The sequence below is a fragment of the Cyprinodon tularosa genome, unplaced genomic scaffold (assembly GCF_016077235.1).
Source record: "Cyprinodon tularosa strain WSP-4 unplaced genomic scaffold, ASM1607723v1 ctg4, whole genome shotgun sequence".
Taxonomy (NCBI): domain Eukaryota; kingdom Metazoa; phylum Chordata; class Actinopteri; order Cyprinodontiformes; family Cyprinodontidae; genus Cyprinodon; species Cyprinodon tularosa.
The window spans coordinates 179,980-195,873 of NW_024039118.1; the positions used below are offsets into that span (position 1 = coordinate 179,980).

Genomic DNA, 15,894 nt, shown 5'->3' on the forward strand with positions numbered 1-15,894 from the left:
GGATAGGAGGCATGCTTAATACCACCAGGAAAATGATTTTCTGATTGTTTTGTTTAACTTCTACAATCCAACTGTTAAGCATTTCCATTAATTTTACTAGATCCAAAAAAAAAAATCACCAAGTTAATATATTTTAGAGCACCTGCACCTGCACGCCACTTATCAACAATATCTAGTATCAGAACAGCTGTTTACGGGTTTAAAAGCAGGAAAATTTGCTTAAACTTTCAGCTAGAACTAAGACAGAAAACAGCTTAGATGACAGAATACAAATAAATACAAGTTACTACTTAAAGTTTGCACCAATATTTAATGGAAAATAAGTAAACAAGACTTGAAAATTGATAATAGTAAATGATCCTGAGCTTGTGTTAACTGACACGTAGTTAAAAAGACTTCCAGCTTGTTCTTCAGACTAAACTGTGCTTCAAAGGTAATTAAAATCCACACTAAAATCCTCAATTTTGTAAATAATGAAATAAAAAAAATTAATAGATGCACCACTTCATAGATATGGACCAAGCTGTTTTACTCTATTACATTATATCCGAATAAAAGGCTTCAAAGTTGTAACTTTTTAAATGTTTTTTTAAGGCTCTGAATTTATTCCCTCTAAAACGAAACACTGTATGCACACACACACAAAAATGATCTTTAGACTATCCCCAAACAGAGAAAACAAACAAAAACACACTAGTAGAAGCAGACAGTGGGGAAACAAAGCATTTTCGACAACTGAAATCACTCAAACATGTTCATAGAATATATGCCGCTAAAAACAAAACCAGGCAGCATAATAAAGGCTGACATAATGCACGCCCCTTGAAATGCACAGAGATAACATGAGATAAGAAGTCCGAACAGACGCGGCTGTCACTCTGGGAGTCTCTAAGGGGGGAAGGGGATGTAAGGTGGTGGTGGTGGGGGTCATAGCAACTGAGAGGCTTTCCAAACAGAAGGGGATAAAACAACATATGGCCAAGCTTCGTCCTGCTCCAGTGTTGTCACCTTTCTGAGGCTTTAGAATCTACTTCCATAGACCCGACAATGAAACAGGCATCAGATTGAACTTCCAGCTGATCGCTGGTGTTCAGGAGAACCCGAGCCCAGCAGATACCATATAGAAATCCACAGTGCGCACACAATAAGGCCCCGCTCTATAATCTGACCTGTTGCACTGATTTCGACGCTCTGAGCGGAGCTCCGCTCGCCGGCCAGCGATCCAATCTGCCATGTGGATGGCTATCTGAGAAGTGTGCTGGCATCTCAGTAAGGCTGGGGGGATTTGGGGAGGCCAAACTTAACCCAGCTCAACCCTATCTACCAGGCGCTGTGTTTGGACATAGTTCTACAGTTTCTCTGGGTTACCTATTAAAAATACCACAGAAATAAAACATAAATATTCCTTTATTTTCTATCTAGCCTTTTGCAAACATTTTGCACCTGACTAATTTTTTGGGTGCATTAAAAACAAATTCCGCAATGATATTCAAAGAATAATTGTATGTTTACTAATGCCGAGGTTAAACTCATATCTGCTTTTTACCATAACACTTGAAAATCATCAGAAAAGCAATTAATTGATTTTTTTTTCTATTTACTGCCTTGACAACCACTTCTGTCTAAAGATGAGCCCAATTTAGCTTTTAATTTGTTACCTTGTTACCTCTATCAAATAGTAATAAATTCAATAATGATCTTAAATAATAAAAATGCCCGCCTTAACTCCCTACTCATCAAACTATAATGCTTTCAAGAGAAATATTTAAAATGCTGACCACTAATGAACTTTAAAAAACATTTTGACTACTAGAGTGAGAATTTAATTGAGCTTCTCAGGATCTAAATAAATCCCCCCCTGATTGGCCAGATGGATAAATTCATTAATGTGTCTCTTTATATAACAATCTCTGGTACAGTTTATGTGGTAAACACTTAACGTCTAACAGGTAACGCTCTTATAAGATAAATGTTGATGCATTGTTGTATTTACCGTTTATTCTACAGCTTTTACCACTTTTATTTTATTATTTGTAATTATTGACCATATATGGTACCTAAGGCAAGGTCCAACACTTAAAAAAATCCTTCCAGTGTACCTCCAGCTCATCCTCTTTATATGGACCATTTACTTTTGTCACCTGTAACTTGCCAAACACACAGAACTCTATAGATTTTCTAACACGCTACCCAGTAGCCCTCTGTAGATAGACTCAGGTAAACAAAGACCTTTTTAGCATTGTGAGCTGATCATGGGTTTCTTTTATGAACTCAGAATCTTTTAATGATGCAAGTGCACGACTAGAAGATAGAAATCTTTAAGGTCTTCACTTGCTCTGCTGTGTATAGAGGTACTTTGATTTATTTAATTGAGCGTTGTCCTGCATATCGATTACTGTCTTGTTAAAAAATGCAGACTTTCTCCTTGAAGAATGTCTCTTCTGAAACTAGCCGTAGGTTTTAAGTTGTACAAACTTAATTTTAAGGACACCTTCATTAATGCCTAACCAGTGTTGCCGGTAACGCGTTACTTAGTAACGCATTACTGTAGTCGGACTACTTTTTTCAATAACGAGTAATCTAACGTAACTACTATTCCAAAACTAGTAGTCAGATTAAAGTTACTTTTATAAAACACCATGCGTTACTACTGCGCGGGTTATTTAGGTCTAATATACATTTTTTCTTTTTTTTTTCTTTTTTTTTTTGTCTATCTACGAGGTACGTCATATCTGTTCCGCGGCGCCAAAATCAGATCAAAGATTCTATCTCGTCAGATCAGATGTGATGTGAACAATGAACATGGAAGGAGAGAAGTCCGCCTTTAGCAGCTGGAAATACAGGCATTATTTTGATTTTATTTCGGTTAAGGATGACAACATTAAGGTCCGTTGTACACTTTGCGCTGGTGACAGAGTGTTGTCTACATTCAAAAACACGACATCAAACCTAAAAAAACATCTGGAGAAACAGCACAGCACAACGAAGCTAACGGAGCAAGTCCCACCCGCAAAAGACACAGGTGAAGGAGGTCCCAGACCCAGCAAGCAGAGGAAGCTGGATTTCGGTGTAAAACCAGTAAGTGGGGCGGAGTTGAACAGGATGGTTGGGCATTATGTGGTCGAGGAAATGCTGCCTGTGAATACTGTGGACTCACCATCGTTTCGAGCCATCATATCTAAGATCCCTACCAGTAATGATACCGAGCTGCCTCACAGAACATGCTTTTCTAGTTACCTGGACAAACAATATGAAGCGATGGAAAAAAATCTGAAGGCTGCGCTACATGAGGTCGATTTTGTGTCAACAACAGCTGATATTTGGACAGCTAACAATAAAAGTTACATCGGGGTGACATTACACTGGCTTAGTAAAGACACGTTAGAACGTAAAAAGGCCGCTTTAGCATGCAGAAGAGTGCGAGGGAGACACACGTATGACGTAATTGGACAAGAAATTGAAGACATCCACTCGGCGTATGGGATTGGGAACAAGGTGGTTGCAACAGTGACAGATAACGGCTCGAACTTTGTTAAGGCGTTTCGAGTTTACCAGGCTGTGTCTAGCGATGATGAGATGGAGAAGAGCCAAACCCCGATGATGACGTCACGTTTTTACCTATGGCAGAACTCTTGTCAGCTGAGCATGAAAGTGATGCTGAGGCGCAGATTGTGCTTCCTCCACACCACAGGTGTGCTTCCCACACAATCAACCTAATTTCCACAAACCGTAGAAGTAGTAGAAGAAAGCTCCTGGTACCAACCTCCACAAGGTGGAACTCATTTTTTGATGCTTTGAAGAGGGTTACAGAAATCCCCATGAATGAGCTGAATACTCTGTGCACAAAGCTGGGAGTGAAATGCTTCAAAGAGAGAGAATACCAATTCCTTAATGAATACTGCACGGCCACAAAGCCCCTGACTGTGGCTCTGGACATTCTCCAAGCAGACTGTCCTTATGGAACTTTATTACCAACACTGGAAGTCCTGATGCAGAGGACCCTGGCTGTCAAAGATGCCCTTTCCACCATGACCGCAGGCCTTCCAGATGCTATAGTGCAGGTATGATCCACGTTTAAGCTATTCCACTTAACACTATACACATTCACAATGAGAGTCAAAATGCTCACTTATGCCAATATTATGTTCAACAGTGTGCTATTTAATAAAAAAAATAAATGAATAAATAAATAAATAAATAAATAAATACACATACACAAACAAATGGGATATTTACATCACAGCACAAAAGAGAAAAAAATGAAAAGAGAAACAGAAACACAGACAGACAGGTTATTGCACGTATCCTAAACATAGCAATTTATTTTTATTTTTCAGGCGGTCAAGACCCGGTTTGGTGATCTCCTGCAAGACAGAGATGCCCTTCTAGCAGCTGTGAGCTGCCCAAAATTCAAACTCAGGTGGCTGAGAGATGCCGATAGGAGGGAGCAAGTCAAACAGCTTCTAACCGAAGAATGCCGCGCAACTGCTCCTCCAATACAGAGCTCTGCCAGTGTGGCCAACACAGTTGTCACCCAGGGTGAGATGGACTTCTTCAATTTTGAGGCAGAGCCAGAGGAGACCTACTCTGCAGAAAAGGAGGTCATGAACTACCTGAGCTCATCCCATGATCTGCAGATCCTGCATCAGTTTACAAACATCAAGAAGATCTTCATGAAGTATAACACTCCAACCCCATCCAGTGCTCCTGTGGAGCGTCTCTTCAGTCTGGGGGGTTTGGTACTCACGCCAAGAAGAAATAGACTGTCTGACCAGAGGTTTGAAAAGCTTCTGTTAATGAGGTACAATCAGTGGTTTACCTGCCCCACCCCACAGTTCCTTGCATAAATACAACTAAGTGAAGTCATGAATACAGATACAGGTTTGATTTTTTTTGTAAAACTCCTTGCTGCTCTAATGTGGGACAACTACAGGTTCATTAAAATGTTAAATATAACTTCAGTGTTACAGTAATTCATACAGATAAATTCAATCAGAGTTAAATGCATGGAGTCAAGAATGTCTATTGTATTTTGTTTTTGTTTAAAGAAGTGTTTATGTCAAATTGAGCCAAGAAAAGCTACTTTATTTTTTATAGGAAGTATTTAAGTTGGATTTAAGGGAGTCAACAAAACCGTTTTATTTGTAATAAGTATTTCAGTTAAATATAGTGAAGAGTATTTTGATTTTTTTTTAATATGGTTTTATTTCCCTAAAACCAATTTTTGCTGCTCTAATGTTAGACAACTACAGGTTCAATGTGATGTTCAATATAGGCCTACATGTTCATTCATTTATCCTGAAGGAGGGGGGGATATTAAGCCTATGTACTACTTTTATTTGTAAGAGTTTTTTGAAAAAGATATTTTAAGTAAAGTCAAGAAAGACTGTCTTTTATTTATTCTTCATTTAAAAAACAAGTAAGCCTATTTCCAGAAAATGTTTGCAAATGTTGGAGTCAATAAAGTGAGTATTGGCAGAACTGGTGGTCATTTTCATGTTATAGGGCTGGGCCGGGGATCTGCTGAAAGTAACTAAAAGTAATCTCATTTAGTTACTTTTAAAAGCAAGTAATCAGTAACTTAACTAAGTTACTTTTTAAAGAGGTAGTCAGTAGTCAGTAGTCGGATTACTGTTTCAAAGTAACTGTGGCAACACTGTGCCTAACTAATTTAGGTTGTGTGTACATCACTGGCTCAGCTTCGGACTCATCCAGCTGGTCCATCAAGAGACACCGTCGTCTCATAAGTCAATAAAACCATTAAGAAATCTTTCTTTAGATATTTCTTGCCCACGTTTTCCCATCTAGATTAGTGCTGGTTGGTTAGGGTTATGTCGTAATGTTTGCACTTAACCCTACGTCCCTCAAACAATAGGGCCGGGTATTTCGGTATTTTTGATTCATAGAGTTCTAAATCGATTAATTTCGATTCGATCTGTTTTTACAATAATGAAAGAGGTTCAACTGTGTTTCCAAATACTCATGTATTTTATTTTTTTCCTGTCACATTAAACACAAAGTGCAAACATGTAAACCGGACAGTTTAAACTTGAGGTGTGAGCAAAACTGTCTCAAAAGTGCAAACTTGTTTGTGAAAAGTAAAAAAGTGAAGCCTCACTCGAGCGAGCAGACATCACACAGCAGACATTCATGAGCTGCATTATCTTCACTGCACAAACCATATTTGCAGCGTTGTCTGTAACAACTACAGGGTGCTTGCTGGTCACCCCCATTTGTTAATGTCTTCAGCTGCAGCTGTCTGGCTTGAAGTCATCTTGAGTGCATCTTTCTGCTCACGCGCGTCACTATAAAATTAATCGATCTCTTTCCCTAGACATCAATTTTGCAAAAATGTAAAGGAATCGATTCAAAATCGATTTTTTTACCCAGCCCTATCTAAGGAGTGTTCAGTTGGTTGAGTGTGGATAAGAGTTTTAGTGCACAGACTTCAGGCATTGACAACTGACACAGCAAGTACTTGCCTCTCTGCATCCTGTCCGTATTTTCAATCTTAATGCTAAAATTACGAATTTGCAGCAAGTAATGATTAGCTATTCACATTATTACAGTATAATAAATTAATTGTTTCATAATTACACCTAAAAAACATATTTTCGCCCCAGGCACTGAAGCTGTTTTTGTTTTAATTACAAGTAAACAAAATTATGATTCAAACAAGAAATGTAATGGTTTACAAGACATATAGAAGAGAGGGTTAGAAAAAATACACATTAAAGTATAGAATATATGTGGAGTTGAATCGAAAGGCTACGGCAAAGAAAAGATCAACACGTTTTGAAATAAGTAGTCTTTAGACATGTTTGTTTTTAAGTTTTTTTATAGGTGAATTAACTCCAAAAAACACTCAAAGTCCAGTTTAAAGAAGGTTTAACTCCTTCTGTTTGTAGCAATGAATATTTGATCAAGAGGATCAAATTACACTGTCATTGTAGAGCATGTGAACCCATTGTGAATTTGAAATGCAATAATTTTTAGTGGTGATCAACTGTGCATCCAGGACCAGATTTTTGGAAGAAAGACAAAAAATTCAAACATATCTATTATGGTATTTTAGACTGGGTTTCTCTACCCTTTGGTGAAATGGGCCATTAAGTTAAACTGGGTAATATTGAGTATTACAGTTTCTCAGTGTATTTTTTCTCTTAAAAAAAACAACTTTAATAACTGTTACAAAGAACAACTTTAGTGACTGATTAATTCAGAAATCCTATATTTATTATTCAGTATATTTTCTACATATTTTATTTAACTTTGTAAGGTGAGGAAAATGTGATACATTTAAATATAAGAGTTAACTTGAAGAAGTGAATTAAATGTTGAGGTATGGCTTTGCATATTTACCTCCGCCAGGGGGTTAGTTTTCAGTTGTGTTTGTTTGTCTGTTAACAGGTTTAAATGATAAGTTATCAACGGATTTCCATGAATTTTTTGCAAGAGGTGCGCCTCATGTCAAGGAACAATCCATCAATCCTTCCATTTTTTGTCCCGCTTATTCCAAGTGGGGTTGCTGGTGCCCATCTCTCCCTATCTACAGGCGAGAGGTGTGGTACACCCTGGACAGGTCTCCAGTCCATCACAGGGCAACACAGAGACAAACAGGACAAACAACCATTCATGCACACAATCACACCTAAGGAGAAGCCAATTAAACTAACAGTCATGTTTGGGGAGCCAAGGAATAATCCATTATGTTTTGGTAATGATCCAGATTATAATCCAGATACATAATTTTTTTTAAAGGTACAGTGGAGAATGTTCCTTTTCTGGGTGGATCATCGAAATAAGTGGTCCTCCTAATCGTCAATAATACTGGTGATATGTTTATGTAAGGCCGTCCTACGTGCTCGCCCCCATTTTCACTCACCAGTGGTGAGTCTGACGTAGCGGAAAAATTATAAATCTTCTTCTGGAAAGTAAGCTTGTATGAGCGATGCAAACAGCAGCTTTTAAACAGAGCGTGCACGAGAAGGAATGGTCTCTTGCACACGTTTAATAGGCGTCCTCTGTCAGGAGCAGGAACAGGGTTGTGCATGTGCATTTATTTTTTTAAATTGGAGAGGTTGGGTCCATTCAAAAATTGCTGTAATTCCTTCACTATACCTTTAAGATATTCTAACATTATTGATGGCATTGACAGCTTCAGCATCGGACTATAAAACTCTAGATTCTAGAGTTTTGACAACAGCCAGATGCATGTCTCGCTTCGCCCAGCTCCACTCACATACATCTGGGAACCCGCTCATTGAAAGTGATTTCCCCAACCGAATTTATGGTCTGTCCAATCAGGACGCAGGGTGGGTGTGTCCTGGAGTGGAGAAGCGACCGTGAGATTCCAACAAAAATGGCGGCTCGCGTTGAGGAAGCAAGCGTTAGCATTGATGCTGCTATTTCTTCTGTGTTGTCCAATCTATCTGATATTGTTTCATCGAAAGAACATCAGAGAACGGCTTTGAAGGCTTTTGTTGGTGGAAACGATGTTTTCGCCCTTCTCCCGACCGGATTTGGCAAGAGCTTGATCTACCAAATGGCTCCTCCTCTCACAGCGTCACGGGTTAGCTTCGGTGTGAGTGGTTGAAATAGCACGTCAATGAAGATGACAGACAAGTGGCTTATCCAATCATATGCAAGGAGTTTTGATAAGGCCCAGCCTTCAGTAAAGGCAATTCCTATGGCGGGTTCCCAGATGTATGTGAGTGGAGCTAGGCGGAGCGAGACATGCATCTGGCTGTTGTCAGGTTAGCAGACCCCTGCTCTAGAAGTATTATACTGAAGATAAAAGAACACAAGACAGGGCAACCGTGCCTCGCTCAATGTCTCCATCTGCTGATGATGGAAGGACGCAGAGTGAATGAGTGCATGAAGAAAGTGAGAGCAGAACAGACACCAAAGGCTGCAGTCACACGTATTGCCTTACTTATGAACTTATGAAAGGATTTTAAAGACATTTTACCAGAGGTGTGTCTCATGAAAAGGAATAATTCATTTAAATGTCGTACTGATCCAGATCATGTGCGAGTTTTAGCTAATGGTGTAAGTTAAAATATGGGGCAAAATGTTCTGCTTGGCGAAGGTTTGTGCTCTCAAAGAGTTTTTCTAGTTTAAGGATTTTTTGATTTAGCACATCTAAAGTTATTTAGGTTAATTACATGTTCTAAAAATGACCATTAATGTCAATAAAAGGGTGATTAGATTATTTGAAAGGAATTTTATCAAAACCCAATCGCCGCAGTAGGAGCTTGATCATTACAATATTTATGCCATTTTGAGTAAAACATGACACGCAACAATGAATGCTGGATAATACACTTCCTCCAGGTCTACTTAGATGGACTGCTGACTGAAGTCTGGATAAATGGTGCATGGGGGCACAAAGGACTGCTCTGGAGAATAGGCAGACATTACGGGGAACCCTTCAGTGGGTATGCACAGTTGAAGTATGTAAGGGCAGAAGTGCGAGTTTTGGGATAGGGATTGGTTTGGAGGCCAGACTAGTTTTCCCAACCATGGATATAACCTCGCCCTATACTGGTGCCTGGAAAGAGTAGCCATTTAAAGAAATTAGATTTACTTTTAGGAGTAACCTTTAAAAAAACAACTGATAGTTTGAATCAACATGCTATTTAACCATTTTTTTCAGTTCATTATAGCCTTAAATGACATTTCATGATGAATTCCCATCCAGTTATTAATTAACTGATAGGCTGGATTAAATTAGAGCACAAAATTCTTTATTTACACAACCGTATAGTGATTTCATGTCCTTGGACTTGATAAAACACTGAATAAGTACAGAAAATTTAAAATCCCGTGTGTAAAGATGCAAATGATTGTTCCTATAACATTTACATTTCTGTATTGGTTCTGCTGGAGGTTTCTTCCTGTTAAAAGTAAGTTTTTCCTCTGAGAGATTGCATTTGAGTCAATGAGTCGATGCAATCAACTGGTTTTCCTTAGATAGAAAACTTTGAATCAATTTGACTGGATGATCTGGTTGAACTGTAAAGTGCCTTGAGATGACCTGTGTTGTGAATTGGTGCAATATAAATAAACTGAATTTAATTTAATAAAAAAAAAATCATGTGAATCAGAATAATGCTGAATGAATCAGAAACAGCTAAATTAAACTGCATAGTTCAGCCCGAATAAGAATTTCTTTGGTAGAAAATCATTTCAGTGAAGACTGATCATGGCAAGGTCTTTTGAGTATTGTGGATTATTCAAGGTAACCAAAAGCTTGTGCTTGTGTAACCGGTTCCCTTCTGCGTTGTGCTGGTTATTGGTAATTAGTCAGGCCGTGACTCGGTTTGGCTTTCTTCGATTTATTCTGACGAAAACATTAAAGAGAAAAGCAATCGTTTTACAAGCTGCCCGCTCCAAGTCCTCTCCCGCAGGACAACGTGACAAAAGGGCGGGGGCGGATCATGTCTCACAACATTAAACAAAATAAACCTTCTTTACACAACATACCTGACGAAAACATTAAAGAGAAAAGCAATCGTTTTACAAGCTGCCCGCTCCAAGTCCTACACAAACAAAAATACATAACAGAAATTCACTTAATAAATCTATAAATAAACTGGAAGTATTTAGATAGGAAATAAATAGGACACACCTCTCCCGCAGGACAACATGACAAAAGGGGAGGGCCTAAGGGACGCAAACATTTTAAAGACAAAACCATAAAAGAAGAAATAAAAAGGAGGGGCTACAGTTCTTAAAGTAACACGTTCAAAACAATGACAGCTTTTCGGTCAGGTAGAGAACAATACAAACAACCAAAAAAAGACATTTTGTGTAATTATAACAACAACCAGGTTACATTTGGAAAGTGAAGTGGATACATTTCTTTTTTCTTTTCTACAGACTAAATTTCTGTCAAAGCCACCATGTTTGGTATTATGCTGATATCTCATTCCAGATTAATTTGCTTGGTTAAAAAAACATATTGGTAGCTGAGATGGTATATTATTCCTTTAAGTCTTAGAAAACTCCGGTCTAAGTTGATGTCTGATGCAAAAATGTGCAGAATGTATCTGGAAACACAGCAACAGAGTTTCTTTTTATGTTTTGGCTTATCTGGGTTTCTCATGAAGAGCCGGAAAGGATTTCTTTTTTTTTTTTCAACCTGGCCCTAACTAACCACCAGAGCCAGACACAGCTGGGAGGTATGGAAGATAATGAGAGAGGCAGAATAGGAGAGCCTACCCATGAGCCATTACACCAAACCTTGGTCAAATCCTGTTGGAGCTCCACAACACAAAAAGCTGAAACTATAAAGCTCTATATTTACAAATGCAAAAAAAACATCTATATTTGTGTTTTCCTGCATCAAAAAGCATCTTTCTTGCTCATTTCACCCATGAAAGGAAGTAAGACGTCATGGCTTTCCACAAGCTGAAGCCAAAAGGACCTCCTGCAACTATTATAACAAGTATTTTCCATCTTCAGATTGAAAGTAGGAGGCAGAAGAGAATGAATGGGAGGGATACAGGCATGGGAGTAAAATAACGAGAGAGAAATATTTGACAAAGAGCAGCCAGAGCTTCATCAAGGTTAATTGGTCTGTTGAGAGGACGAGCTCATCTGGCCCATCCATCACCTGGGTCATTGTTTCCTAAAGTGTGTCTGCAAGCATCAGCCCCCAAAACCACTTTAATGACTACCGTTTTCAAATATATAATAATGCCTCTTCTAGTTTCAGTGCATAAATCGAGCTGATGTTGCTAAAGTTTACATCAACATAGATTAAAATTTAGCCGATCTAAAATTGGTTGCACAAGTCGAGACTGCATGTCATCACGTCTGCTCTGACCACTTTAGTTGACGAGACCAAATCACATCTGAGAGCTCAAATCATTACTTAAAATACACATTGAATTGCGTCAAGGTCCTTAGATCAGTACAATACTGAAAAAGTAAAACACAAATTTGCATTATTGTTGTATTTACTTGATAACATAATGCGGTATACATTTTATACTCTGACAGAAATAACTAAATATTAAAATTTGAAAAGTAAAAACGTTTTGCTTTGAGTGTTTGAATGATTTAGGTCTAATTTACGCAACTGTGATGATAGACTATTAGCAAGCCTGATTTATTTATTTTATAGTTACCGACATATATTCTGTATCAAAAAAAACAATGATGTTATCAGGAAATTATATTAAAAAAACACAATAAAATGAATGCATATTTTAGTGTCTTTACAGGTTTTGGACATTTTTTCTCTGAAATTATTGCTCATTAAACCAATTATAAGGGGAATATGGGACAGAAAACCAAAATCAATAAATTTGCAGGGACCAAATCAAAGACATTGTTAGCTAAAGCAAGTTAAATAAAGGCCAGAAATAAAAAAGGACCAAAAAAGGACCATCCCCGTTCACATATAAAGGCTAGCTTTAGCATTTAAAATTTTTTAAATGAACAATACAAAGGCCTAAGATAAGAACACTGCTCTGTTTTCCACTGAAGATACAAAAACAATTATCAATGGCCAAGCTTTAGCATTTAGCACAACAACTTTTTTTAATTGTTTACTTCTTAGTTATAGATTGCAAAAAAAATGTTGTTCAATGCATATCTTTAATAGAATGTCAAATATTTTAACACAGCAGCGAAAATAAAAATATTTTTATTTTCCATAGCTCCTGCTTTTAAGCTTTACTAGGTGCTGCAAGGATTTCAATACTTTCAAATGGGTAATGTACCCCTGTATAAAGGGGACTTGTATTTGTTTATATCGCAGGAATGATCATTTTTTTCGCAATTGTTATTTTGCCTGCATTACAAAAAATAAAAAGTTAAATTTACTGTAAAACGTTCAGCTGTCAGTATGTGTTGGTTGACACCAGCGGATGGATTTTCTTTTTGCTCCAATAAAACATGCAGACCTCAAGTTGTCCCATAATGACATAAAAAAAAATAGGAAAAGAATGTTATCTGTCTGGTAACTGATAAAATTGAAATATGGACAAAGATTCTTGTTTTTTTAATAAACTAAAACACTGGAATCAGCTAATTATGTTGAGATATGAATCTAAGACCCTTTAAATTCTCATTATTAGACCAATATTATTCCTCTAAAATAATCCATACTTGAAAAAGCACTTCTGCAAATGAGAGAAGGCAAATTCCTTCACAAATGCTTGATGGTTGCTGTTTCTGCCAAGATAAGCGATGCCAGTTAATTGTGTCTGGGGGAGGATCATTATTTAGACTTTTTTTTTTATTTTTTATATCAGCTGATTATATATTTATTCAGTTTTTTCTTCACTGATATCCACATTTATTTGATATTCTGAAGATCATCAGGAATGAAAATTATTTTCATCATTATTTAATTTACAAAAAGCAAAAACGTTTAAGTTAAATGATTCAAATCATTTTCCCACATCTTTCAACTTGATAAATAAGTATAAAAAAAAATACAGTTTACTGTGTAATGATCTATTTTTTGTAGAAACTTTTATTCTTTTATTCAAAGACAAACTGCTGTATTTGTTTAGTAGTGACCTTTTTACCACTATTATCCAATTAATGCAATAAGTAATTAGCCAATTAGGCAATAAAGCACAGAACGCTCCGATTGTATCATGTAATCCACAGAAATCACATCTGTTTTTTAAATTAACTAAGGGACAGGAGATTAGAGGTCACCTGCACATAAAGCACAGAAAGGCTGATTTACTGTTATGTTTTTGGAGGTAAATATTGAGAAGTTAGAACAGATCCCAAAACAAACAGCCTCTCCAGTCCATGTGCTGCTGGGAGGTTTATGGTAACAGTTGTTTAACCTCTAACCACATGAGCAACACTGGACTTGACATTTCATGCTAGCTTTACATGAATAGGCTTATTGTTCTGCCTGGTTTCCCAGCTGTGGCTCCATCTCCAACACATCTGTCCACTGGTGACCTTACAGGTTCAAATCCTTCCATGGACCAGCAGCAGCAGCAGCAGCAGCAGCCATGCCTGGTGGAAGGATCCCACCCTCCCTCTCCATCTCTCTCGGGGTCTCTGAATCCCAGTAAAGCTGTGTGTTTCTCTGCTAGCCAAAGGGCAGAGAAGCTGGCTGTTTTCTTTCTTTATTTCTATCATTTTTCACGTGCACGTGTGGCAGCTCCACATCCTCCATTCACGCTGCTCCACTTCTCTCCATCCATCTATCTCCTGACAGCTCCGAATGGGGCTGGAAATAACCTTCACATGGCCAGCTTTAACCCAGCTATCTCTCACGCGCGCCGCTCACACCGCTGCTGCCGATATATCCGCGCGCGCAAACACGCGGATGCACGCGCAGCGCGCGCGCGCAGACGCATGCCAGAGCCCAGCTCTCCCCTTCACAGGAATGACAAGACAGCGCCACTCACCACTCCATGGACCAGGAACTCAAACAGTTTGCTCTTGGTGGCTTTCCTGGCTCCCCCCGCCGTCTCCTCCGCAGCCATTTGTTCAGTCCCCTCCGCTTCGTCTCCCCTCTCCTTCTTTTGTCTTTCCCTCTCCCTTCTCCCAGCCTCCTGTTCCCCTCCCCTGCTCCACTTTCCTTCTCTTTGTGCTCTCCTTTTCAGCACTGCCTGTCCCTGACTCTCTCCCTCTCCCTCTGCTCCCTCCCTCTCCTCTATCTTCTGAATGTCTCTCGCTGTCTAGCTCACTTCTGTAGTCGGAGCTGCCTCTCAGGAGCCCGGCGCGTCGCTTGGAGGTGGAGTATGGTGAATGAGGAGGTGGCGATGTAAGGGGGGGGGGGGGGTACAGAAGCCGTGCAGGGGTCTGGAAAGGGGGTTTCAGCCAGCCCACCCATGCCTCCCCCCCCCCCCTTCAGCGCAGTTGTTGCATTCCACCGGTAGATAAGGGCATGTGTTTGCCCCCCACCCCCGGATGATTATGGTCAGAGCTCCAAGTCCAGGCTCCTTCTCAAAAAAGGACATTAGGGCTCCTAAAGGGGCCACGCTGCATATCATTAACGCACAGAACCCGCATTATGGGATGGGGTTCTGACGCGGAGTGATCTGTCAAGCACCTAATGGGCTCCAGGGCCACTTCAAAGGAGGAAAGAAAAGGGGCCCACCTTCATTTCCTGTGTTTTCTATTCAGGGTGCATTGGCAGGTTACAAGCATTTCCTCCTCTTGCCTCATTAGTGTTTACCTTTCACCCAGTCAGATGGCCCATGGGCTGCATTAAGGCTATAAACTGCAACCAGAAAACAAACAAACAAACAGGCTGACCCCCAAAGGAAAGGTGACTCTGAGGGGCCTGACATTTGTGATTACACTCAGCTCTGTTGTGATTTCTTTAAGAACAGAAAAAAGCACACTCAGTGCCCCTCCTTCAAAGACAGAAAGGCTAAAAGAAAAGCTGAATAGCGGGTGAAATGACACATAAGTCATTTCTCTGACTAAAACCACTTCACGCCGAAGATTAGGACCCTCTCAAGCCTGTCCCAGCCCTTCGCCGCCTCAGATCAGAGAGCTGAAATATTCATGAGGTTATTTGAATGACAAAGGGGGGCCATATGATGGTACTGTGTCACTGGTTTCATTTCCTTTCCCATTGGCTCGAGTATGGCAACAGCAAGTCTCATTTGTAATCAATTTCAAATGTAATTTTCTTATTTTAAAGCTTTCATGCGACATATCTTTGATCTGATGCTCATTTGGACCTGAATAATGGTTTTATTGTGGAATCCCAAACTGATGGATGCCATTGACCTTTTTTCATTTCTTCTTAAATTACTTCAGCTTGGGGCAATTAAGATTTCTTTGCCTACTTCATGTTGTCAGACAGGTACTACCAGGTATTTGGACCTCGCCATTCCTAACCTGACTTCTTAAGGGGATAAAGCTGGGTACCAACCATGCCTTCTTTATACG

At 39.1% G+C, this 15,894-nt stretch overlaps 2 protein-coding genes and 1 long non-coding RNA gene across 7 annotated transcripts in view; 1 reads left to right on the top strand and 2 right to left on the bottom strand.

Annotated features, from left to right (window-relative positions):
• smarcd3b (SWI/SNF related, matrix associated, actin dependent regulator of chromatin, subfamily d, member 3b) overlaps positions 1 to 15,894 on the bottom strand; it is a 66,260-nt gene that overhangs the window by 32,898 nt on the left and 17,468 nt on the right. For 2 of the 5 annotated variants that reach the window (XM_038297955.1, XM_038297954.1), the window contains exon 1: positions 14,397 to 14,721. The exons of 1 other annotated variant lie outside the window; for it this stretch is intronic. In XM_038297955.1, the coding sequence (XP_038153883.1) occupies positions 14,397 to 14,474 (78 nt within the window). In that variant the 5' untranslated portion in view covers positions 14,475 to 14,721. Of the gene's footprint in view, positions 1 to 14,396; positions 14,724 to 15,894 lie in introns of those variants that run through there. 2 more of the 5 variants (XM_038297952.1, XM_038297951.1) reach the window with 2 other exon arrangements.
• LOC119791703 lies at positions 3,746 to 4,876 on the top strand. Its single transcript, XM_038297956.1, has 2 exons — positions 3,746 to 4,061; positions 4,338 to 4,876. The coding sequence occupies exons 1-2, from the start codon at positions 3,819 to 3,821 to the stop codon at positions 4,845 to 4,847; spliced, it is 753 nt and encodes a 250-aa protein (XP_038153884.1). The 5' UTR covers positions 3,746 to 3,818; the 3' UTR covers positions 4,848 to 4,876.
• LOC119791704 lies at positions 10,318 to 10,662 on the bottom strand. The gene is made up of 3 exons (XR_005281895.1): positions 10,634 to 10,662; positions 10,489 to 10,544; positions 10,318 to 10,345 (listed from the first exon to the last, which is right to left on the bottom strand). It is a non-coding gene; the product is annotated as an uncharacterized LOC119791704 (long non-coding RNA).

Excerpts from the sequence above, each read along its gene's own strand:
- LOC119791703 (XM_038297956.1), top strand. The coding sequence starts at position 3,819 with ATGAATGAGCTGAATACTCTGTGCACAAAGCTGGGAGTGAAATGCTTC. Across the intron at positions 4,062-4,337 it reads TTCCAGATGCTATAGTGCAG|GCGGTCAAGACCCGGTTTGG; the intron begins GTATGATCCACG and ends TTTATTTTTCAG.